The following is a 24,037-nucleotide window of genomic DNA, read 5'->3' as shown; positions in this document are numbered from 1 at the left end:
ATTATTTTGTGCGACCTCCACTTTTTTATATCTCCTTTTTGCAAGTGAATGATATGCAAGAGAGCCCATAATATTTTTTTATGTTGCTGCCTACTACTATAAATTATAAAATGTATTAGTAGTATTAGCATCTTTAAAAAGAGCATAGCTAAATTCGCAGTGTGGTTTATCTGGCATATTTTTGCGTCAAGGGCCGGAAGCTCTTGTGATTAATGAGCTCAACCTTTTTGCAGCGCGGAAAATAGTGTCACAATTTATGGGTCAAAAGCTAAGTAAAGCCAGGGATTTGTTTGCGGAAGACTCATTCTAGTCGTTAGGTAAACAAAATGTGAACAATAAACTCCTGGGGACTGATACCTAAAAGCAGAAGACTTAACATAAATCAAATTAACTTTTCAAAATAATATAACTTGTTTCATATTCCAGTTAATTCTTGCGTATACATATTTAAAATTGTTTTGTAGTAGATTACTTTGATGCCACAACTTTTTTAAACTCACTTAATCCAATTAGAGACACTTCATTGGTGTTTTCTCTGTGTTTATATCTTGTCGGGCTTAAAAAGAAAATATTCAAAGTAAAATTCAAGTCTGTAATTACTCACAGCAGCACAAACATCCATAGAGACAAATACGTGTAATTCGCCAGAATAATGTTGTGTAATTTCTGAGTTCTGTTGGAAAATTGCCCACCCATGTGGCTTTGCGGTGTGAAAATGCCAACACGGCAAAACAAATTCCGATTTGAGGGGCAACAACAACAACAGTGGTAACTACCAGTGAAAACAATGGAAATGGGAAAATAAATTGAAATGAAATGATTTCTCTGTGGCTTCTGCTTCGACATTGGTCATTGGTCCCTAGCCGACTTCAACTGGTCCTTAGGTCCTTTGGTCCTTTGGTCCTCTGCGTCTCCGTTTGGCATTCTGATCTTTAAAAATTGCTTTGAACTTTTGGCATAAAAAATCGTAGCCACATCAGCCAGGAGCAGAAGCCCCGAGATAAACTTGTTCGCTCAGAGCTGATGGGGAAAGTTCCTTGGCTCTTCGGGTTGTTCGGGGGATAGTGGTCCAAGTATAAAACTTTGCCTTACATGCCGTATATGGGAAATGTGTAAACTGTCGAGGCAGCAGCTGTTGTTGTGTGTGTGTGTGTTGGCCATAAATTCAATTTCCAAAATGGGGACAAAGCAGACTCTGGTCTCGTGTTGCATGTGTGTGCGAGGTGACTTGATGTCGCGTTTTTGTCACTTGCAACTGCAACAAAACTAATAATCGAAGAAATTTCGTTACCTTAAATGTCGCCAGCGCACACCTGGCGTAAGAGCAATTTTCAGTGTAGCACATATTGATTTTCGGGTTGGGGCATGCTTCTATATTTAGGCAGCGGGCAGCTGAACAACCGGTCGTTTGCAGCAGATTAAGCGCTTGACTCTGGTCAAAATGAATTAATTAAACGTGTTATACACGCTTATCCCATATTTGTGCATTAAACTTTGCTGATAGAATGGTTTAATTTAATCAGCACAGAGTTTGCAGAATTAAATTATTGTGGCTGCTGCCAAAGCGGGGACAAGTGGCCAATGGAGAATGGAAAATAGAAAATGGTGAATGGTGAATGGTAAATGGCAAATGGCGAATGGTCCGGGCTAAGTGGCACAAAAGATGGCAAAATTGCTGCCTGGCACGCATTTGAACTTAGCAAATGGCCGACTGACTCTCCTTTCAACGGGTGTCCTTTCTTGGCTGCTGTTATGCTGCTCTGCTGTCCTGCTTTTCTGCTCTTCAGACTCCTTTCCCTTTATTATTTGCAAGATATCTTGGCCATAATTTCGTTTGGCTCAAAAATGTTCAGTCGTTTCCAGCACACTTGAGTCGATGCGGACCAGCAATAGTTTTTCCTGCCCGCAGCATCTATGTTTATTTCTCTCTTGCAGCACGAATGGATAACACAATAAATATCAACTGGAGTCCAAGGAGAGAAGCTTTAAATATTTACATTTTCGACCAGCAACTGACCAAATAAACTTACATATAACTAACTAGCAAATAAACAAATACCTAATCCAACTGAGCGGACCAAAACGCGCATATTCCCTAAGCTGTAAAAAAAATCAATGTGAGACTTGTGCTTGTAAACAAACCGGAGACCAAGCAGTATCGATTATACGGTTCTACATAGGAATATTTATATTTAGCCTAACTTTTAAGTGTACATATGACCAGAACGGAATACAAACTTGGTAAAAGCTTTAAACTAGTCAAATAAGAGCGGAAGGAGGCAAAACCAACTCGAATTTGCTGTCAATTCTCGTGTGTACTGTGTAACTGAACGTGTAAACTGTAGACTGTGCTATAAACATATTCAACCTATTTATATTATCCAACCATATACACTAGTGTCGAGAAAAAGCATTTAGATCGGGCAAGTTACAGAGACCGCTTTCAGGTAACTGATAACCAGATAACCAGATGTAACCCAACCGCAACACACCAACAATCCTTTCTGGGAGCTTTCCTTGCTCTGCTTTATGTAGATCTGTCTATCGGTGTTCCTAATGCATTTATGTGATCTGTCTGTGTCCTTGCCTGTGTGTAAAGAGTTCCTAGCACGATATAGCCATACTGGCCATCCTGCGAGAGTGCCTCTCCTTCCGCAAGATGAGCAGCAGCAACTTAGAGCAAATGCCCAGTGGCAGCAGCAACGACAACAGTGATAACAATAATAACCACAACTGCAGCCGTTTAACTAGCATTCGTAACTACAAGTTACCTAATTGGTTTCCACATGTAAGTTTTGTTTATCCTTTGATTTTCCCGCTCCTCAGCATCCATTCCCGTTTTCGATTCTCACTTTTATTTGCTCGACAATTTTCACACCGCACCTTCCGTTGGCTTTCATTCATGGCAAATCAAATTAAAATGCTCACTCTTTGGCAACACATGCACAATGACATGAAAGCAGTACACGGTCACAAAGTAAGGAACAGAGTCCTTTGTTGTCGCAGGATGTCGAGAAAAATACGCTGCAATGGGTAAATAGCTTCCTACTGAAACGCAGACTTTGTCCAAAGCAGGAAACAGCTTTATACAACATTTATATTTTAATTAAATATTTTCAAAACAACATTTAACAGTCGTATGTGTGCTTACCAAGTCCTGTAACCCAATTATGCAACATACGACTTCTTTTGAAATTGAAAAGGCACATGATCATTCTGAATTAAATTGCATTCTAATATTTACTAAAAATGTAGGAAAAATCAATCAAATTTCAGATTAGCGATGGGTATTTGTAATTCGAATAGCTTTTACCATTCCCACTTCTTTTATAAACCATTGTGCAACTTAGCCAATTCACCTCATCATCATCGTCATCATCATCAAACCAATAGTCATCGTGCACATTACCTCAGGCTCGTGGCTTTGGATTTGGATGCATTGTCGTTGATTTTTCCATTATATAGTTGCTGAGAACATATGTGTATGTAAATGTTTGTATTTCTTTAAGTTGTGCATGTGCCTTGGCTTTTGCTTTGTGCCCGCAGTCCAGGCAAACTCGAGTGCGTGGGATAATAAACTCTTGGGTGCCCAGGATATGCCTTGAATGGGGTCTACGCCTTGAGTTTGTTGTAGTCGCTTTGCAGCCAGCATATTGTGTACAACGTCGACTTGGCCAGCAGCGTTAGAGTCAGCTTTCGGTCAAAGGTAAACACGTTGAGTAAGACGACCCGCTGGGGATGGAGGGCCAACTTCAAGGCGAACATGGAGAGCTGCAATCGGAGTTCAAAGGGGAAGTTTAGAGAGCTCTAATCAAGAATGAGCTTAGTTGGAAGCAAGCTTTATCAGTAGATGATTTTAATTTCAGTTGAGACTTCGGTACCATATCCTTTGGTGGCATTAATTTAGAAGACTAGTTACTCACCAAACGATCAAAGCGACTTGTCTCCCTCAAAATGCGTCGAGAGTCCGCTCTGAAAGTACTGAACAGCTCGGAAATGTCTGTTCCAACGAATAGGTTCATGGCATCCAGAATGTAGCTGAAGATTACAAACACTCTCATGGACGTACTCAAATCAATTGACTTTGGGGCAGCCACCATCTGGTATATTTCGTAGCCATAGGTGATCTGGAACAAGCTCTTGCAGGCCAAAACCCAAATCGCAACATGTCCAAGCTGACCATTGAACTGGTCACAAAGCAGTAGAAGTTTGGAGTAGAGTCTTAGGCAATGCTGCATTTTTGCCAGGCGATTTCTCTGGCCTGACCTGGCCAAAATTAGCGTCATTTGATCATTTATAAGCTTTTGAATGCGACACATTTCCCACAGCAGAAAGTAGAAGCCCAGCACAGCGGCCAAAAGCATGTTGTAGAGTAGCCAATACGCTCCCACATTTAGATAAAACTGCGAGGGTAGCAGTCGCCTCATGTAGATCGGTTGGATCAAATGGATACGCAGCAGGCTTATCGAACCAAACGTAATTTTCATGTAGTATCGTAACTTCAAGAGCAGCCCGCTGGGTCTGCCAGCGAAATACTTCTGCTCCATTTTGACAAGTCCGCGGGCCAATTTTCGAATGCCCTGCGCCTTTTCCCAGCAGGACTTCACACAGCAGGCAATGGTGCCACCAATTGTCAGAACAGTCACACTCACTCGCATATTACTAGGGTTGCTATAAGACATGTGTGCCAGAGCCAGCACACAGAGGGCATGATGGATAACGCAGTATATCTTGAGCTTCCAGGAGCCCCTGAACGCATTCGTCTTGGGATCGAAATAGTAGGTGTTTAGTCCATTGAGCGCCGTAAACTTTGTAAGCAAACTGCACAATTGCGAGCTGGTTACGCCCATCCTGAAAACTGCAAGCTGCATTTGTTTCACGGCCTATTTTATAGGCCTTTGGGTCATGCCAATTAGGCCAGTATATATAGTTTGGTCATTCATCACTAGGGGAGCGATAAAAGGGTCATCGGGGAGTTGTTTGTCGGCGTTGAAAAATTGCTCCCACATTATCGGTCATTTGGCAGGACATGGGTAATCAATTACGTGACATCAAAGTCATGGTTTATGCAGAAAATGCTGTTCACTTCAATCAAAATTGTGTTGCTTTAAATATGCACTTGTGTCGGGCGACAAAACGACAGTCGAATTGGAAATACCTTTTGCTATGGCATACAAAAGATGAAAGGGCAACGACAGATATGGTTTTCAATATGGATACATCAAATACAGGGTGGCGGAGCCCGTGAAAGCCCAATAACGCCACTGACAAAGACCTTTTGTGTGGCAAACTATAATAAAAGTATGGATATAAAAAGGTCCTTGGGGGCACTCCTCGGATGCTCCGCCTCCACGACCTCCTGCTGGGCAATCAATACTGGTTTTTAATGAAGAAATAAAAGCGGAATGTCCACTTGTGTTGTTCGGACAGTGTCGTAAAAATTGTCTACATTTTTATTACGTATCCCTGCGTTGGGGCAAGTCAGGCCGTGCCAAAGACCGTGAAAAGATTGTATCCTGTCTGGCATCAGTCTGTGGGTCCTTCCTTGGCCGTTTCTCATACACAAGTGCACCTCCCACTCACCAGGCTAATGGTGTCCAGGACTAAAGGCACGCACCAGCGCCTAAACGCGTGCTGAGCTGGAAAATATTCGCTTTTGTGGTTGGGAGAACGTAAGCCACCTAAGCCACCACCGTTCCAAATTTCACCAGCGACAAGAGTTTATTTTGGCATTTTGCCCCTGCGAAAGCCCCTGCTCTTCCTTTTTTCATCTTTTTTAGCCTGGTCAGCGCTTGACAACGCACTCAACCCGATAGGACAGCCAGCCTGGCCAACCTCAATCCCTCGGTGAGGGAGAGGCCTTTGTTGGCCTAATGATTATTGCTTTCCCTTCGGTTGTTTCGGTTCCTCCATCGGTATTGTTCTCCTTTGCGAAAATATCGTATGTTGTTCGCCTTTGCCCTTCACTTTTTTTTAGGGCGATATTCCCACGGACGTGAAAATTATTTTTGGGGGAGAAAAACTGAGGGCTGTCCTCGAGCTGATAGGGATTTTATGTTATTTAAATGATTTGCTAATTTCGAAGAGCTTATGGGATACACTAAAACGCTTCATAAATAATCCCAATTAGGAGGCTCTTCTTCAATGAAAGGGAAATAACCAATTATAGGCTTAACGCAAAAATGGCTTTTAGTTATTAGTAGGTATTAAATATGCATTAAACAAATATGGAGCAGAAGGATATCAATTTGTTTTACCCTTCCTATAGTTTTTCCCTTGTGGTTATAATAATTTGGTTCATTTGTTAATTATCTTTGTTAACATATCTGTTTAATGGCAAACTGTCTCGTTCTTCGAGTGCGTTTAGGTCTCCTAGTTTCTCTGGTAGATGGTGCAAATTCTTCTCCAGGTGTCTCATAATGCTCAGTAGTTGTTTTAATTTCCACCTCTGTTGTTGCACAACTGGCTATGGTTTTTTGAATTTCTTTCGTTTTTATTTGGGGTTTTGTGGGCGTACTCAATTTGACTTTCTTCTTTTTCTTTGGCTGTTTAAGGCAATTATCTCGGCACTCTTTTTTCGAATATCCATCCATACAATGAAGAGCCTCTACACATTTATCTTTTCTAAGGACCCAAAGTGAGCGCAGCGGTGAGCACATCATTCGATGCTTTATTAGCACCACGCCCAAGGTGCAGTAGTTTACACCTGAAATTGGGGGAAAAGTATAACCTTAAACCACCGAAAAAGCGGAACTCACCTGGATCCTTTTTGAGGGATCGCACAATAATTAAAAAAGTTAGAAACAAAAACACACCTGCTGTATTTCTCATAGCTAACTCAAGAACACTGGGATGATTTTATAATGCCTGTAAAATTGCAATTGGTCTAGCTTTTTAATAACACGGTTTCTCAAGTGTGGCAAATAGTTAGTTAGCTTCCATAAAGAACACAATTCGGCCTATAAAACACAGAGTTTGTTTTTCTTTAAAACATTTGAAACTTACTGCTGAAGAGTTATGGTTGGACTTCAGTTTAATTACAGTGCCATGTGCCATGAGCTAAATGGGCAGTGTTAAACTCCATTAGTTCTAATAAGGCCATTCTCATACAAAACGCTCTAATGATGAATGAACACTCATTTATGGGGAGGAACTTACTTCGCTTTTTCTTTGTTCATCCCCATGCCTTCCCCATTCACAAATTGCCTTGGATGGCCGTCATTTTGAAGTGAAATAAATTTTTAGTATTACATGTGCAGCTGGTCGAACATTCAAATATTTGCTGCTTTAAATTACTTTTTAAAGAAAGAGCCCAATAGGTTAGCTGTATATATATGCACTTAAAAAAATCTATCTGAGTACTTAAAAGCATCTATTCAAGTAAAGGCTAGCCTAAAGTTGATTTTTATGACTTGTTCGGCAAATATCTTTAACTATAAACTATTAATGTTATTTCTAATAGTTGGTTCATTCTGTACACATCCTTCTGATGATGACAACCTTCTGACAGTCCTTATGCCGAGGAACTTACTTTCGCTTTTCATTTGTTAATCCCATTGTCATTTTGGAGGAGATACTTTTTAATATTTCCCGATGCAATTAACCAAATTGAGTGGTCCACGAAGACCAGCTAATGATGATGCGGAGGGTTCGTCCTTATTCCAGTTCATCGCCACCTCCAACGCTCTCTCATTTTTCGCTGGCTTTTATAATTAAGTTTCGGGTACGCAATCACTTAGAGTGTTTGGAGTATTGGGGCAGACGACGCGACACTGTATTCAGACCAAAACAAATTTATGCAAATTTCGATTAATTTATTTTGACACAAGCGAGAGGTTCCCACTCCTCCAGGCTCGTTAAGGAGGCAACTCGCCTGCTAATTGAACGGAAATCTCGAGCTGATGACAAGAGAATTGGTTCATTGCCGGCAAATATGTATTCGCGATACGAGCTGATTGCAGCCGATCAATCAATCAATTTGCCAGCAAAACTTGACTTCGGATTCGTGCATAAGGAATATCAAAGTAATGAGAGCTGCAGACCTAAGATCCATGGAAATCGGGACTTACCCACAGAACTTCCGCCATTTCCTGCCTTTTTCCCAAGGACATTGGACGGCATTTTGGAAGGGACATGGACAAGCCGTCCAGAATGCGGTTCATATTTCAATTTCCGGAATGGAAGGAGTATTTCAGCTTTCAAGCCATGGTCCTCCGTTTGCGGACACAGTTCCCACTTTGTTGCTGCCTTCAGTCAGTTGGGAAGTTTTTCACATTTTTTGTTCAAAATTCCATTTCACTTTAAATTTGATTGATACTGCGGAAGTTGGTTTGCGCCCTCGAGCGTATGGCTCTCTATTTGATTTAGTTTTGCCATTAGTTTGCCTTTTTAATCTCGGGTTTGCTGTGATTAAATGTGCTGCTATTTCTTAAGCTGTTTGAGTGCCGAGTGAATCATTATTATTAATTTGTTTCCCTTGGCTTTTGAACCAGCCTAAGCTAAATATGATTTTGATATATACATATGTTGTTTATGTACTGTGGCACTCTTTTCTGCTTTTGAAATCACCAAGAGCTTACTATTATTTATTTATAATGCCTTGTTAATAATTTATAATTTCTGTAAATACTATGTTGTATGAAGTGCAGAAAGCTCCCTAACATAAACACACACCACAGAACACTTTTATAAAATCAATTCATATATTGTATCTGTAAATTCGCTGTGCTTTTACCATACGCTTCAAAATAACTCATGCTTTCGATGCCAATAAAAACTGAAATCGACCTGCAAACAATGCGAAATGCCTTACAAAATTAATAAAACTATTTGTGAAAAACATGAAAACAATTAAAACTCCCTCAACAAAAATAATCGAAACATTGTGCACAATGACGCGGCGAAATTCAACGGAAAATCAACCCAAAAACAAATAACGAACCATTGGAACTGCAATTGAAATTATTTCTGCAATCAACTCGTCATAACATCCGCCACCCACCCACAAAACAAAACCAACCCACCACCACCCGCAGAATGTCAATGTTCTTCTTTCGATTGCATAACCTGCAGCGCGCCGAGGAGAACAAGCGCAAGAAGCGCGTGGAGCAGCAGCGTCAGCAGCAGCGCCAGCGGAGGGGGGCCAAGGTGTTCAAGTGTGTCAGTGACTCCACCGGCCACCTGACTTTGGCCCCCTCGCGCCTCTTCGAGCGCACGCCCATGAGCCCGTCGGACAGTCTGGACGAGATCGCTCTCCAGATCCCCAGGTGAGTGGAGTCGAAGGAGTGGCTTCGATGGTTGAGTTCTACGATCTCCAGGTGCTAACGAGTTATGTTCAACTTGAACTTCAATAAAATGTTAATATACATGATAATTTATAAACAATTAATCTTAAAGAACTATTGGATAATATGGTGAAAATTTTGGTTCAGACCTTTAAAATAACCCTATACTCTGAATAAATGGTTGTCATTAATAATGACTAACTATTTTATTTTTAAATGTATAAATGCTTTTTATTGTTCCTGTAGATACAATGTAGAATGTCAACTCAGCGAGTTGTTATACAGATTCAATATTTACCATGCTTTAAAAAGCTTCTCTGAGTCCTGTTAGTAAAAGGAAAAGAGATTGAGAAAAGAACAAGTTTTCAATTGGTGGTAAAATACTTATTTTCACAAGAGGGGCAATAAAGGATTTCATGGCTTACCTCACCCATTCGGTTTTATCTGCCGCTGAGTGACAGCGAACTAGCTCCAGAAACTTGGGGACTCTACGGCTTGTGTGGTTTGGTTCGGCTCTGGTGTAAATAAGCCAAATGGGATTTTTCAACTCACTTTGAAAAAATGTGGTTATGTCAAGAAAGACTGACAACGAACATGCAATAGCTGAAAATGCATTTTACTCTGGCCATCTAAAAACTTTCATTTATTCTGCAGATTATTTCCTGGTTATTAAGTTGGCCAATTTATAAAGGCTTTTGACCATTTCAGGCAGGCTTTGCTATTCCATCCATTCTATTTCAGCCTATCAGAACTTGTTACATATCAAAATTTTAAAATTTTAGCTTTACAAAATTTGTAAATTTTATACCCCGATTAGCTAGATTTTTATTCCCAAAGATGCGGATGCTTTGCGACAGACTCTCCGCCCTGACGGCTGGTGCCATGGTCGGCGTTTGGTACGCCCAGAACTTCCCCTGTGAAAACCCCTCGGATGTAGGCGACAAAGATAAGGCCAAGGACAAGGCCAAAAGCGCGGATAAGGGAAAAGAGAAGGAAAAGGGGAAGGATGATGGCCAGAACAAGGGCAAGGAGAAAGGCAAGGAATAGGGATAAGAAAATAGCTAAAGAGGGTGGAAAAAATCACACCATTTAGACGATACAATACGATACGTATGTGCAAGTCCTCTTAAACGAATTTCTCCTCTAGTTAGTCCAAAACGTACTAGACACGATCAAAACTCAAACGTCGACGATGCAATTGGCTCAAAAAGGAAAGGTGCGAAGTAAATGGCCGCTGATAACGCTTCCGAAAGAGCTATGTTTATATGATTTTATTATTACATGCTCTGAAGGAGATGTTAACGATTTTGCATTTAAATAAATATACGAAAATGCGTATTGTATCATCTTAAAAAGATATCTTTAATTTTGGCTTAAACGGCTCGCTGAGTAAATTGGGATTTCTTTTATTTTTTAGTTGTGCCCCCAACTGATTTGAATTTCGAACAGTGCTGCATGCGACAAAAGTACGCAGCGATTTCGATAAAAGTTGCCCACCGAGGTGGTGTAATGGTACTCTAATTTCGCATTTTCACAGCCCAGGGACACACGTAATCCCAGCTAATTAAATTGTCCTTTGAAATCGTTCGGTTAATTAAGTGTGCGCCAAACCCAATAATTTATATTGTGTAGAAAGTGCTTCAAAGCAGGCTGTGAGATTTGGGTTAATGGGCTTTGAAACTTCGTGCCGACACTTTTCAGTTATCCGTTTTGGCCACAGCAGTAGACTTCCATGAATCTGGAAAAACTCAAAATTGTTGAAATTTAAAAAATCATCAGTTTTTCTGAGGACACCCACGTCTTCCTTTGGTTATCATCTAGCAACACCAACATGCATTTGATGTGCGAGCGATTGTCTGCGGTTTTTGCGGGCGTCCTAGTGGGTTTGTGGTACGGTAAGACCTTTTCCGAGGACGAAAAGCCCAAGGAGAAGGGCAAGGATAAGAAGAAGTAGACCGACCCCCACAGCTTCTTTCTACACTCGCAAGACTGGCAGAAACCAATTCGATCTTCTTAGGTGCGTATCCATTGTGCGAAAATGAGCCATAAGCCGTAAGATAATGTCTTTGATCTAGTAGTCGAGTTGGAAAACTTCGAGCCAGTTCAACGTTCTGTCAACGCGGCAGCTCAGACATAGCTCAGTATTTATTTGGCTTTGCAATCAGTATATCAGACTTTCGACGTACACAAAATTTATACCGTGTTTGTTTTTAATTTAACATCCATCAGACAGCGACTCCAGTTTCGGTCTAAATTGAGGCAAATCCTGTCGAGCTTTTGCAGCCATGCCCTGTTGTAAGCGTACCGAGGTCCGCAGGGTGTGCCGGCCGATGCCGTCGCTCCTTGCCAGGCTCAACTGTACACCGTGCAACCGCGTCCTGTTCTTCGTCATCGGGGTGGGACTGGGCGTGCTCTTCGTGCGCAACAAGGACGACAAGTCGGGCGGCAAAAAGAAGGACGAAGGCAAGGCCAAGAAGTAGGACTGACCGATCGGCCATGCCCGGCGGTATTAGCAATCATCCAAGCCTGGCACTAGCCAAGTGAACCTGGACTCATCACCCATGAAGTAACCCATCCGCTTGCAGCGTTAGCCAGGGAAGACAAAATGCCATTCGATAAGTTTGTCCGCCGATGAATGGAATGGAGAGGAAATTTCTCAGTCGATAAATTTATCTAAGGAGCAATTTGTCAATCGAACAATTAACTGCTACATTTAAAACAGGTTTATTCGATTGATCTATTCTCTATTATTCTATATTCCTCTGTTGAAAATGCTATAAAATTGGTGCTGTACAAGACTTGTGTTATTAATATGGGCTCATTAGAATCTTTGGGAGCAAATGGATTAAGATGTAATCATTAGGCATAAATCCTAAATGCTTGTTTTGATTATTTCATTGACGGTCATGTAACAAAATTTGTAGAGCACCGTCTAATACGAGTTTCCAGATCGACTCGTCTATTGATCCTGATCAAGAATATATATACTTTATATGGTCGGAAACGCTTTCTTCTATCTGTTACATACATTTCAACGAATCTATAACCTTTTACTGAGTAAGGAGTTATAAAAATGAACTTCGAATTTACCGAGAACTAAGTGCTTATTACACTTAAAAATGGCTTTATGGCCAACCATAAATATTTCCATAATTATTTGTTGAATAACTTCGGATAAATTTACTAATTTTGGGTCCTTGCGGGGGGAAATACATTTGGTGTGTATTCATTGTACAATTTTTAATAGAATACCAACGTATTAGAAAGCCTTAGCGGTAAGAACATAGATCATCATATCGCAAAATCATTATCAGGAACCCAAAATGTAAATTTAAATTTTCGGGTGATGTATAATTTTTAAGCCTGATATGGTTGGTTATCCAAATTTCGCAGACATTTCTTCTCTCCAGTTAAATATCCCATCCGATCTTGTTACTTGATCTGGAATTATAAGGGTGGACACTAGATTGTAAATAAAGAAGCCTTCCATCAACGCGGCAAAGGACTGACCAATAGTAATCGTTATGTATGCCATATAATACACTTGAAATTTTCGAAGTGTAGAAACGATATGGTTTCGATGAGAATTTTGGGGGAACACATCCTGCTCCTTGACATCTCCGTTTGGGGGTCTATTGTCGTTACTTGCCCTCCTTGCCCTTCTCCTTGCTCTTGGCCTCCTTCTCCTTCTTCTCCTTGTCCTTCTTCTCCTTCTCCTTCTTCTCCTTCTCTTTCTTCTCTTTCTCCGCCTTCTCCTTTTCGGCCTTCTCCTTCTCTTTTTGCTTCTTCTCGCGCTCCTTGGCCTCCTTTTCCTTCTCCTTGGGAGACTTCGCGGCCTCCTCGGCCGCCTTCTTGGCCTCCTTCTTCATATGGTCCCAGAATAATCCGATGCCCGCCCCGATCACGAAGAACGCAAATCGGTTGCACGGAACGCAGTTCAACTTCTGCCACAAGGTGGGCGGCGGACGACAGGGAGGCGGTGGCGGAGGACAGCATCGCGGGGGCGGGGGGCAGGCAGGCTTGTCGCACATCTTCAAAGGATTTTGGATTAGATGTCCGCGCAATCACAGGGTCCCTCTAATAACGTGTTAATTTTACGCCAAAAAAAAAATCAGAAAAATGATGTTAGCCGAATGGGAAATTTAGAATAGTGGGGCCTGTGTTGCCTTTGGATGTGAGTTAAGTATTTGACGTTTATTTCGAACACTACTTGATAAAACCTAATACTCGTTATGCCTACAGCTTAAGATTACTTGAAGAAGCCAACCAGTATATTGCCTCGACCACGATCCTTTCAAAATGGATCTTTATTTAAACTATTCCTTTCTTCTTCATATGTAAATAAGCTGAAATGAAATAATTCATTAACTGTTATTTTTATCATGCCTAGGTTACAGTCACAGTCCTTTTTTTTTAATACATCTGAAAAACAAAGCCAAAAACAAAACTTTATATAAAAGGCATTTTTCTAAAATTAAAATCAAACTCCTCAGTCTCTACTTCATTGATAGTATTGTCGCTTTAAAGTACAAAATTCAAAAATATCAATTTTTTTTAGAAAGACCAAACAGAAATTACTGATACTTTAGGGCTGATAATTATGGATAACTCGTGGTTCATCACTTTTATTGTAGGCTGTATTGTGGGGTATTTGATAGGCAAGCACAATTAGAAAAAGGTAAGAGCTCCTATGCATTTGTGGTAGGCTTTTTTAAAACACTCAATTTTAGTTTATATTAAGCTTTACAAGTTCCAAACCCACTACTTTCGTTCCATAAAATGGATGTAGATTGGGTACTCACATTTATAGCTGGCTGTTTGGTGGGATACGTCGTTGCCAAGAATACCTGAGAAAAGTCAAGACATCTTTGGGTAGTTCACCTGAAATCTTATGCCATCCTGAAATTCAAAATCCCGACTGGACTGGATTTTGATTGGAAAGATAACATTTGGTATCAAGCGCTTAAAAACATTTTCTTACTTCCGAAACCTAAGAAAAAAGCAAAATGACCCACGTTATCTCCTTTGCCTTGGGCGTGATTATCGGAATGATGAGCTGCCGAAAGTGCTAGGCCCAAAGCCCCCAAAAACCAAATTATAAATTACATCATTTATGAGGAACATTGCATATATTAAAATGGACAATAAATAAAATTGAAACTTTCGTATTTATTATATTTCACTATTTGTGCTTGAGAATTGAAGATTTGAAGCAGTACAGCTAGTGCTGTAGAAGGCAGCAAGGTGAGTGCTGTAGCAGGCATAAAAGGGACTGGATTTGGGATTGATTTTCTCAATGAACCTTAAGTTAATAATGGTCTGATGTAATCAATATTTTCGTACGTAAATAAGTATTGATTGCTAAGCTAAACATTATTAAGTTGATAGGAATCAAATAAGTTGGCTTTTCTGGTAAAGTCAACTTTTAACATATTCGTTTTGAGCTATTTAGGCCGTTTTAACAACTAAAATTAAAGTAATCGACGGAAATGGAGTGGATTTTAATCTTTATTATAGGCTGCGTTGTGGGATATCTTATATCGCAGAATACATAGGAACCAACCGCCTTACAAAATTCTTCCAGCTAAATTATTAAGCTGTATACATTAGAATCAAGTACGCTTGGCTTTTTCTATTATAAAAATGTGTTTCAAATTAAAGTAATCAGTTTCCCATCTACAGTCAGAACGAAGTGTACGTTTTGTATGCTCTTAAATAAGACAAATTTTCCGTTAATATCTCGGGAATTCAAGTTTCATTAAAATATGCAGCGGTTTATAACATTCGTCGTTGGTGGAATCGTCGGTTTCCTCATCGCCAAGAATACCCGCGTAAGTCTCTGTAAATTCCATTCGTTCCCTTGTGATATTCAAATTCCCTTCTTTAGTAAACACAATCATGTCCTATGTAATATGCTTTGGGATGGGCATGGTTTTTGGCATGTTCGTATGCCGCCGTTGTGAACCCTGAATAAGAGGAATCGACGAATAAATTAAGACCTTTATCGGATGCCCCGAGAACTATATTTAAAATGAATTTGGAATAAAGAAATCTGCCACAATCATACTGTATTGTTGTTTACTAAACCTAATTGCAGCTTCTTTTCTCTGTTCCAGGTAATTAACCCTTAGACAAAAAACATTTTATATTGATTCGTAAGTAAACCATCGGAAATGTACTATACTGGTTAACTTGTCTGTATTTTTAGTAACACGGAAAATTATTTAAATGTGTTCTCAATATAACAAATTTGCGGATAAAATCCTTTTCACAGTTTTCAGTACATAGTCGCTGGGGATTTAAGCCAAGTTGAACGCATTTATGACTTTGTGAAAATTTTTCCCACCTTTCCTTTTAATGGCTGAAAAAACAAAAGCAGCGGCAATAAATACATACGTCAGGATCTGAGTTGGGTAAAAGTTTGCCAACTTAAAGAAAAGGAGAAAACTTTCCACTTGCTCAATCTTTTGGGGCCACGATGGTGGGAGTTAGAGCAAACTTTAAGGACAACCAATTTGCCATTTTATGTGGGGGCGGGGTGGCTCGCTATCCCTTTGACCACCTCCACCTGGCCATTCATTATGATTGATTATTGCGCAAATCCAGGGTTATACATATGTATATGTGTTCTGCGTCGTCAGCCGCACAAAACGTTTAACAAATGAGAAGACAGATGACCTCCTGACACACAAATGAACTCGTTCGCCATTTCAATCAGTTCCTGGGCCCCCAGATCGAGCCGCAGCATCCGCATAAATAAATATTTTATGAACTCGGCAACAACACTCCAGATCCATTTCCAGTACGGTTAGGCTCGAGTGCGTCGCTCTGCATAACTTAGGCCGGGATGTTTGTGGCAAGACTTATCTGGGTAGCAAACAAAGGTTGAACTCAGCCCGGTCCCCTTTTCCCACGATTTCCCCCCGGTTTTTCATCTGCGGTTAGGTAATTGGTTAAGGTGGCGCTCACAAGATTGACTCGCCTACCAAATGAAACGCTTGCCTTCCAGAATGATTGATGCCCCTGCCAGGATGTGGGTGCCCTGCCCCTACCACTCATAGGTTAAATTGCTTAACCGTGCGGCTCGGGACTTGGATTTATAAGCCAGCCCAACAGGTAAGCTGCTCATGGAATCTCACCTGGCCTTCGAATTGGGGAAAGGCACCCTTCGTCACTTTCACTGATTGGTTCGCTCCTATATTTGTTACATCTTCCCAATACATTTTCTTAGCATTCCTAATGCTAATTTGTCACTAAAAAGTTTTAATTGAATTTTTGGTTTACATGTCGGCACTAATTTATGCAGTTTTCCCGGCTAACAGAGCGATTTAGAATTTCGATTGAGCAGTCCAAAGCTAAGCTACTGTTAATGGAAAGCTTTGGCCTTAAACGCTTTCCCCGTTCTCTTCAAGCTTTTCCCTGCTCTCATCTTGTACGAAAATGTCTCTCTCATTTGGGAAAACGTAAACAATAAAGGTTGCCGGCATCCCAGCTGTTTGGCGCCCTCGCAACCCACCACTGTGGTGAGTTCCCGCATTTCCGTTTCGCTTTCCGAGCCTGCGCCACTTCCTTTCGCCGAGCAAGGTCCTCGGCAGGACTTCAGTTCTTATCACAGCGCCGAGGCGAGCGTAACTAAAACAGCCGTTCTAACGCTCCAACCGCGAGATATTTTCAAAACTAAACGCTCGAAAACGCTTATCCCTTCGAATTTCAAACCAAATATTGTGCAAAATAGAATTTAATTTTATTTGGTTTTTGTTTTCGATATAAGTGATAAATAGGCAGTGAAACAGAGGAAATTTTCGAATTATTAAAGTATACAGCTTCCCTGCATTAATTACATATTTAGAATACACGTCGAACTATAAAAGTAGTGTGATTTAATACAAAATCTTTAAATATTCAAATGAGTGGAGAGAAAATTGTTATTAATTACTAAAAGATACCAAAAAAAAAAAAAAAGCAATACAACGTTGCTATAAAAATCTGTATCCATGATGATGGTTTAAAAGAAGCAAAAGATTAAATTCTTTTGTAATTCACAAAATAAATATTTTGAACCATTTAAATATTAAACAAAAAAGTAAAAGTTTACAACCCTAAAGTGAAGAATATAATCTAATTTAACAAAGCAGAAATGCTTGTTTAAAAATCCCTTAAGCAAATTACTCAGTTTTAAGACAGCCACTTCTGCAATTAGCCAAGTTAATGCTCCAGCTAAACAGGTCCTGGCTGATGGGGATTATGGAATATGGAATTTGGATGTCACTGAAAATTTGCGGCAATTCAGCCAGAAGTCTTCCCAACAAATTGACTTGGCAGCAGAAAGTTTTCGCCAAACTTTCCGCAAGTCGAAAACATTTATGATGACTTGACACGCGCCACATGTTGTGCGCTAAACTAAGTCAAATGGGGAAGATTAATTGGATTCGATATTAGTAATCGAAACGGGGGGCGGGGCGGCCACATCAGTCAATGGGCCGAGAAGCCTGAGAAGATGACTTTAATTAGCTGCCTCCGTAGTGTTGACAAGTCTCCGTCTGTCTGGTTTGCCGTGTAATCAAGTTATTCGCATGGATTTCTGCCGTTCTGAGTATTTTACCATTTTATTATTATTAAATGGCTGCTGCGACAACAGGCTGTTAATGGCAGTCCATAAAATGCCGATTCTGTCGCTCTCTGTGTGTGTGTGTGTGTGTGTATCTATGAGTGGGTGAATTGGTGAGACTAAGCGACGTCATGATTGTTTTAATGGCTACTTGAACGGAAATTAACTGACAGCTGCAGATAAACGAAATACCCACTCAACGGGAACCGCACAATCTTAAAGCCCCATCGAATCCAGAAACGATTGCAGTCGGGCATGAAAAATGCGTAGCGACTTGTGTTTCGCACTTTTCCAAATATTTGCACATTCAAATGTCAAATAAGCTAATTTGGCCCATAATTCCCATTTCGTACGCTCGCCCTGTGAATTTCCATGTATGATAAACAGAAATGGCAACCAATTTGTTCACGAACAGCAAGAACAACAAAAAACGCAAATGCAAATTGCTTTTCGGCACGAAGAATATGAAAATTATGAAATATGTGCGACATTTCTATTTGCATACATTTGGCCAAGAAATTGGCTGAAGGTTGGGAGGAATGGCAAAAGAAAACACAAAGGGAAAGGGGAATGGGAGCTGTTGGTAAACAGAAGTCAATTTGGGCGAAAGGTGAAAGTCGTTTTCCATTATAAAGGGACACTAATTGAAAATGTATTTCAAGATCTTTAAGAAACGATTTAATTACCTACATACAGTCAGTCCCCTTTTGATTCAGACCCACTTGCATTCAACATTGATTAACTTCATCTCTGATATGGATATCTTTGATGGCTCGACTTATTCAAATACTTTCGAAAAAGTAATTTCGAGTTTGATAAATTGCTTATGTAGTTCCCTGTACTGCTTCACTTCCGAGTTCCTGTACCTATGACTTCATTTTGTAGTAGCTCATCAGGACTCACTTATAGTAGGCCGCAGGACTTCACCTTTGGCCCCCGTTTCATTTAATGCGCTTTTCTTTTATTCCTTTGGCCGGGCCATCAACACACTCACACTAACAACCACACTCACGCACCGACCGACCACAAAAGAGAGATCAAGTGAAATATTTAAACGGGGAGTGGAAAAACAACATGCTAAACGCTTTGTAATACGCTTTTGTTCGGCGCAAGAGCCATTAAGCTGGCCAAGTGATAAATTCGTTCTGCCTACTCAAGTTTTTTGCGCCGCTGCTGCTGCACTGGGAGAAAAAAACCCTTTACTTTGGGAATCAATTTCTTAACCTAACAAGGTTAGGTTAACTTAAGATTTGAAAAACATTTTTAATGAAGAATTGGATACAAAATATTTCTTTTTATGTTTATCCTTATAAATTACTTTTAGCTGATGAGTTTGACTTTTGGATGTAAACTTGCTGTATGTTTATTTTGAATATGAATAATTTATTGATTCAAATTTATTATTTAATATAGTTAACATTTTGCAATGATAGTTTCTTCCGATATTTTCTCTCTGTGTAGTGCTGCTGGCCTTCGCTGACCGAGAAAGGGTCGCGTGCGGTTTTTGCCAAGTTTAGAGCATTGATTTATGAACGGCATGCCGGTGCAGACATTAGCCTTTCTTTGTGGCAAGCAATGTCCTGCGGCCGTTGGACGGCTTTGTTGTTCGCTTGTTGCACGTAATGACGTCATTAGGAGTAAATTGCCACCCATTTTGCGGCAATCGATTGCTTCCGCACGATTAAATATGCTAAGCCGAAAGGGGAAAGAAGCAACAGTTTGTCTGCCCGTCTTCATAGCTCCACTTCCTTCCTCGTCCTTTCCTATTCCTTCCACATTGTTGTCCTTTCTGTTCCGACATGACGTGCCCCGCTGGTTGACGCCTACTTTTTAAACTGTTGCGCATTTTTGTTGGCCGACAGCCAAGGCGTGCCGCTGTCTGCTGCTCCAAGTCCTGCCGCCCCCGCCTCCTTTTCGTATCCTTCGCCCTGTCTCCATCACTTTCCCCCGCTTTCACTTTCCCCTGCTTTCACTTTCCCCGCGCTTTGTTGGCGCGTGTCAACTTTCACTCGAATCGGGAAAGCACACGCAATGGGAAAAAACGGCAAAAGGAGCAACTAAAGTAGTGTTCAACAAGTTGTGGGAAATAGAGCAAAACCATGGCAGTTTATTGAACAAATAACAAATAGTACACTTCAAAATCGAAGATTCGAAGAGAAAAGATAGAGATTAGAGCAATGTTACTTTCCAGCGAACTAAAGAATAAATTGAATGTTTCTTCTATCTTAAAACTTCAATCCCTTTCTTGTTATTTCAAAAATAGAACACATTCATATGCGAATATATCCCTTTCTAAAAAGAGCCTGTTTATAAGTAAGTCGAGAATGGCTCGATCGCGTGGGAAACAGCAATATGTTTAAGATGGCTCCAATGATTTGAAAGGCTAATTTGGCGAAATGCGAGTGCAAGTTGGGTCTGCTCCAGTGAGCAGCTGCTGGGAACACATCAAAGCCATTTGCACTTCCAGGCCGATGGAATGTGCAGCATTAGGAGCGAGCGGGATACATTTGATCCCATCATATTTCTGGGGTTTTGTGCGCAATCAAGATACAGGACCATTAAAAGGCGACCTTCACTCAATTTAAGCGATTCAGACATCAAGTTTATTATGCTGCACATAAAGCCAGGACATAAACTGCCAGCAGAATGGGCATAAAAAGCAATGAGCGGGGAAGTAGAAGGGGCTGGGATGCTCGAAAAGTCCACCGAAAGAGTTCATGAACTGTGACGTCTTTGGACTTCCGTAGGAGCAGCGGGCAAAGGTCACCGGTTTACCAATTTCTATTCGCTTGGCTCACCAAAATGAATAAAGATATTTTCGGTATGCAAATGCCAACAGCGCCAGCGAAACAAAGCCAAACTGTCTGGACAATGAAACAAAAGCGCTGCTCAGCGAAATTATTTAAATTTTGTGCAGCCAAATTGATTTGTTTGTGAGCTGCCAGTTCAACGCTCCTGGTCCTCGAAGGACTGGCATCCAATTCGTGTGCCGAGTGTTAATGCAAATGTTTGCATACATTTAGGCAACACACACGCCTTTGACTGCTCCAACGGAACTTTATGGTTTCCCTCTGTCTGCCGTCAAGGATATTGGGATTCAGCAGTCTGCTCCAATCCGGGCAATCGATAAACCTAATGAGCTGTGAGACAGGCGGGCAGACGGAGTGCCGTCGTCACGGGGCTTGTTTTAAAATTAACCCTCATGCGGGAACCAAAATAAACTCGAGGTGGAACACTCGCAGTACTTCCTTGATGGGGAAAACAACAGGCACAGCCCGGAAAGTGGATCATAAATGAATAAATTATTCCCTCTTGTTCGATTCGATTTTACCTAATTTTAATTTAAGAGCCATTTAATTTGGAGGTTGTATACTCACCGTAGGCGTCATGGTACGCTTACAAGCCCGAAATTTGGTAACTGAATAATATTTTCGGGCTGCCCTAAATTATATAGTTGAGGTGATATTTCTGTGCATTGTTTCGAACTCTTTAAACCCAGGAATTGGGTTACTTGTCCCCCTGGGACCCACATCGCTCGGGCCTTGAACTGAAGCCCATAAAAAGGTGTTTGCCGCGGGACAGGCCAATTACCGTAATTGCAGGGACCACGAAAAAGCGCCACATCACATCACACAAGCATTACCAGCGGATACTTAGCGCGAACAGGGCGTATGCTTGATCTGCGACAGACAGACGGCACGCACAAGATTTCCCAAGAAAGCACTTCGATTAATCACTTCGAATGCCTAAATAATTCACGCTGAGCCATTGCCATGCAAATTGCATTTGGAGACAGGATGAATAAAAGAATAAATGCATTCGAGAGTAGAAGTAGTGAATCGATAAGCGCCATCAGTGGTAAGACGGAAAGTGCAGACAGTAAAAGTTCAAAGTTCGCAGCAAAAACATCCAAGAAAGGAACGAGTATATCTTTCAGATTTTTAGCTGAGATTTCGCTGAGATTTTTTAATTGAAGTCCGCGCACAGCGACAGCCATAAACCGAGGTGGCAGATGGTTTAGGAATAGACCTGGGGTTATTTAAATTACAAATAGCAATGGGCCGTGATGCAAACGCTTTAAGGAAGAGAAATTTATCAAGCAGAATGGAAACCGCAAATTGTCCTTTAGATTCAGGACAGACGGCACTTGGTCCTGTCATTTGTCAATGTGTCACTTAGCAGACTTTTCAAGTCACGTCTGATGATTTGGCTTTGTGTCTGTCAGCGAAAGTTAAAGGCGACAAATTTTATTGACTCCTTTGGGCCACACCGATGGAGTCCTCAAATCACTCACACTGAACGTGTTGTTCAACATCCGTAACGAGACTTAAGCGAATTTCCCCTCCCGCAGTGAACATGAATTCGCAATTAAAAAGCAATCAAAATGAATAAAAGCATTGAATACCGCAGAGCACCTTAAATAATGTATAAATTTTCAATTGAATTCCGGGCTCAACAATTGGGGAGTTCCAGTCAATTCATGCATTTTAATTAATTGCGTAAACTGAAAAAGGGGAAGTGGAAAATAATGTAGGCAGAAAGTAGTAAGACCATGTCAAATAATAAAAAGTGTAAAAGCCGGGCTTAATGACAAAATGAGGGCACAATGCTTGCCATATCATGCTCATTCGTTTCCGCGGGTGCCATTGCTTTTCAAGGCTACGGCCGTTAGGGCAATAAATTTATTAAATGGCCAAAGAACACATAATGGGCGGACGCAACAACACCCAGATGGCGGGCAACAAAAAATCATGTTAAACAAGCTATAAATAAGTGTGTGCCAGCGTGTGATCCGTACATGCGTTCTGTCCTCAATTGCGTGTTCAAACAGTAAAATTAATTGCCCGACCAGGGCAATCAATTTTGATTAAAGTTGAAGTTGGCCAGAAGTGCTGGAATTAAACAAGTGTGATATTCCTAAAGGATCCAAACTAGAATAGACCACCCATACATATCAGTACAACCATCCAGAGCTCGAAAATGCAATGCAATTTCACAAAGTGATCGAAACGTGAAATTACCTAAAGTGCTTCGAGCCGCGGTCATTCGAGCCAATGGATCATCTATTATGCAACATGGCGGGCAACAGTCGCAATTCGTCCTACAATTGTCTCTCCTCGTGGGACTCCTATGATCGAATACCCAGGTAAGCCGACATCGCGTATACGCCGCGTGGTCCTCGAAATCTAGTATGCGCCGCGTTTCTCCTAACTCAATTCGGAATTCGATTTGGGCCATTAACAGGTCAAAGCAGTGACAAGGCGTCGATTCATAATCAAATAAGCTCTCAACTAAAAGCTAACACTGGCAGAAATATGCAGGGATATTTTAAAATGTTATATTTATATATTAAATAGGAACGAAATCTCGTGTCTTTCTCATTATCTTTAATTAGTGCATAAACGTAGCCAGCTTTACGTGTGGCCTAACCAATCCAAATAATAAACACAATAGTGAATTTAAAAAAATACAACATTAATATATTTAATATTTACAGTGAGCTCGCATTACTATAGTTAAGCAAGGAATTATTTTGCAATTTGAGAAGCAAAATTTCTGCAGAAGAATTTCCATATAAATATTTAAGCAAACAAAAGACAACATTGCATTTTAAATGACAAATTAGTGCCGGAAGCTTGTCGAGCAAAATGCATTCTCATCTTGAGGAATTTCAGGAATTCCGCCCTCAGTAAGCTGTCATCAGCAAACATATAAACAAGTGTATATCCCTGGCTAAGAGCTCTTAGCTTTTACGAGAAGCAATCAATGCAGCGTTTCTCTAATGGACTTCAGCAGAGATATAGAAGTGGCTCATCAGGCCAGCAATAAACATGCTGGAGCCGAGGACAAACAAAAACAGCAGAGTCGCGTTTGATCCCTCAAAAGGATGCAATTTGTAGCTACCTGAAACCACGCATGGGCTTGAATGGTGTCCTTTGTCCGCCAATCCTTTGTGTTGGCCAGGCCCAAAAAAGCTGTTGTGCTAGGCTTTCTCGCAGGTCTCCTTTGTGGTCTTTGATTTGCTTGGCTTTGCCATTTCGCCATCGCCGTCCTTCCTTCGTTCTGACGCAATTTCTTCAAGGAGTTGTAATCAAATCTCGGCACGAACACAGAAACCCGAGCCCCCCACGCACACGAATTAAAT

At 40.8% G+C, this 24,037-nt stretch overlaps 7 protein-coding genes and 2 long non-coding RNA genes across 20 annotated transcripts in view; 6 read left to right on the top strand and 3 right to left on the bottom strand.

Annotated features, from left to right (window-relative positions):
• The window catches only part of LOC6608495 (potassium channel subfamily T member 2), a 100,237-nt gene that overhangs the window by 55,606 nt on the left and 20,594 nt on the right, over positions 1-24,037 (top strand). For 2 of the 11 annotated variants that reach the window (XM_032716694.1, XM_032716693.1), the window contains exon 1: positions 9,022-9,266. The exons of 8 other annotated variants lie outside the window; for them this stretch is intronic. In XM_032716694.1, the coding sequence (XP_032572585.1) occupies positions 9,037-9,266 (230 nt within the window). In that variant the 5' untranslated portion in view covers positions 9,022-9,036. Of the gene's footprint in view, positions 1-9,021; positions 9,267-22,883; positions 23,039-24,037 lie in introns of those variants that run through there. One more of the 11 variants, XM_032716696.1, reaches the window with a different exon arrangement.
• Positions 3,545-4,850, bottom strand: LOC6608499. The gene is made up of 2 exons (XM_002033197.2): positions 3,924-4,850; positions 3,545-3,771 (listed from the first exon to the last, which is right to left on the bottom strand). The coding sequence occupies exons 1-2, from the start codon at positions 4,848-4,850 to the stop codon at positions 3,613-3,615; spliced, it is 1,086 nt and encodes a 361-aa protein (XP_002033233.1). The 3' UTR covers positions 3,545-3,612.
• LOC116800639 lies at positions 6,118-6,869 on the bottom strand. The gene is made up of 2 exons (XM_032716706.1): positions 6,759-6,869; positions 6,118-6,706 (listed from the first exon to the last, which is right to left on the bottom strand). The coding sequence occupies exons 1-2, from the start codon at positions 6,829-6,831 to the stop codon at positions 6,318-6,320; spliced, it is 462 nt and encodes a 153-aa protein (XP_032572597.1). The 5' UTR covers positions 6,832-6,869; the 3' UTR covers positions 6,118-6,317.
• Positions 9,990-10,639, top strand: LOC116800641. The gene is made up of 2 exons (XM_032716709.1): positions 9,990-10,320; positions 10,432-10,639. Exons 1-2 carry the CDS (start codon positions 10,122-10,124, stop codon positions 10,509-10,511), a joined length of 279 nt encoding a protein of 92 aa, XP_032572600.1. The 5' UTR covers positions 9,990-10,121; the 3' UTR covers positions 10,512-10,639.
• On the top strand, positions 10,977-12,080 carry LOC6608497. 2 transcript variants are annotated; one of them, XM_032716710.1, is made up of 2 exons: positions 10,977-11,301; positions 11,514-12,080. In XM_032716710.1, the coding sequence occupies exon 2, from the start codon at positions 11,570-11,572 to the stop codon at positions 11,762-11,764; it is 195 nt and encodes a 64-aa protein (XP_032572601.1). In that variant the 5' UTR covers positions 10,977-11,301; positions 11,514-11,569; the 3' UTR covers positions 11,765-12,080. The 2 variants fall into 2 exon arrangements, with proteins under 2 accessions (XP_032572601.1, XP_032572602.1); XM_032716711.1 differs by having other exon boundaries at positions 10,979-11,301; positions 11,363-12,080.
• Positions 11,096-12,080, top strand: LOC116800642. The gene is made up of 2 exons (XM_032716712.1): positions 11,096-11,301; positions 11,514-12,080. Exon 1 carries the CDS (start codon positions 11,116-11,118, stop codon positions 11,236-11,238), a length of 123 nt encoding a protein of 40 aa, XP_032572603.1. The 5' UTR covers positions 11,096-11,115; the 3' UTR covers positions 11,239-11,301; positions 11,514-12,080.
• Positions 12,834-13,479, bottom strand: LOC6608496 (beta-mannosyltransferase 4). Its single transcript, XM_002033194.2, has one exon. The coding sequence runs from the start codon at positions 13,313-13,315 to the stop codon at positions 12,926-12,928; it is 390 nt and encodes a 129-aa protein (XP_002033230.1). The 5' UTR covers positions 13,316-13,479; the 3' UTR covers positions 12,834-12,925.
• Positions 13,702-14,448, top strand: LOC116800644. Its single transcript, XR_004361528.1, has 2 exons — positions 13,702-13,962; positions 14,015-14,448. It is a non-coding gene; the product is annotated as an uncharacterized LOC116800644 (long non-coding RNA).
• On the top strand, positions 14,668-15,350 carry LOC116800643. Its single transcript, XR_004361527.1, has 3 exons — positions 14,668-14,900; positions 14,967-15,115; positions 15,172-15,350. It is a non-coding gene; the product is annotated as an uncharacterized LOC116800643 (long non-coding RNA).

The sequence above is a fragment of the Drosophila sechellia genome, chromosome 2R (genome assembly GCF_004382195.2).
Source record: "Drosophila sechellia strain sech25 chromosome 2R, ASM438219v1, whole genome shotgun sequence".
NCBI lineage: Eukaryota > Metazoa > Arthropoda > Insecta > Diptera > Drosophilidae > Drosophila > Drosophila sechellia.
Note: the sequence above shows the minus strand (reverse complement) of the source record. Positions and strands in the feature narration are given on the sequence as shown.

Coding starts and splice junctions, on each gene's coding strand:
- LOC116800641 (XM_032716709.1), top strand. CDS start 10,122: ATGCGGATGCTTTGCGACAGACTCTCCGCCCTGACGGCTGGTGCCATG. Junction 10,321..10,431: donor GAACAAGGGCAAGGAGAAAG/GCAAGGAATAGG, acceptor TTTCTCCTCTAG/TTAGTCCAAAACGTACTAGA.
- LOC6608497 (XM_032716710.1), top strand. CDS start 11,570: ATGCCCTGTTGTAAGCGTACCGAGGTCCGCAGGGTGTGCCGGCCGATG.
- LOC116800642 (XM_032716712.1), top strand. CDS start 11,116: ATGCATTTGATGTGCGAGCGATTGTCTGCGGTTTTTGCGGGCGTCCTA.
- LOC6608496 (XM_002033194.2), bottom strand. CDS start 13,315: ATGTGCGACAAGCCTGCCTGCCCCCCGCCCCCGCGATGCTGTCCTCCG.
- LOC6608499 (XM_002033197.2), bottom strand. CDS start 4,850: ATGGGCGTAACCAGCTCGCAATTGTGCAGTTTGCTTACAAAGTTTACG. Junction 3,772..3,923: donor CAAGTCGCTTTGATCGTTTG/GTGAGTAACTAG, acceptor CTCCGATTGCAG/CTCTCCATGTTCGCCTTGAA.
- LOC116800639 (XM_032716706.1), bottom strand. CDS start 6,831: ATGAGAAATACAGCAGGTGTGTTTTTGTTTCTAACTTTTTTAATTATT. Junction 6,707..6,758: donor ATCCCTCAAAAAGGATCCAG/GTGAGTTCCGCT, acceptor CCCCAATTTCAG/GTGTAAACTACTGCACCTTG.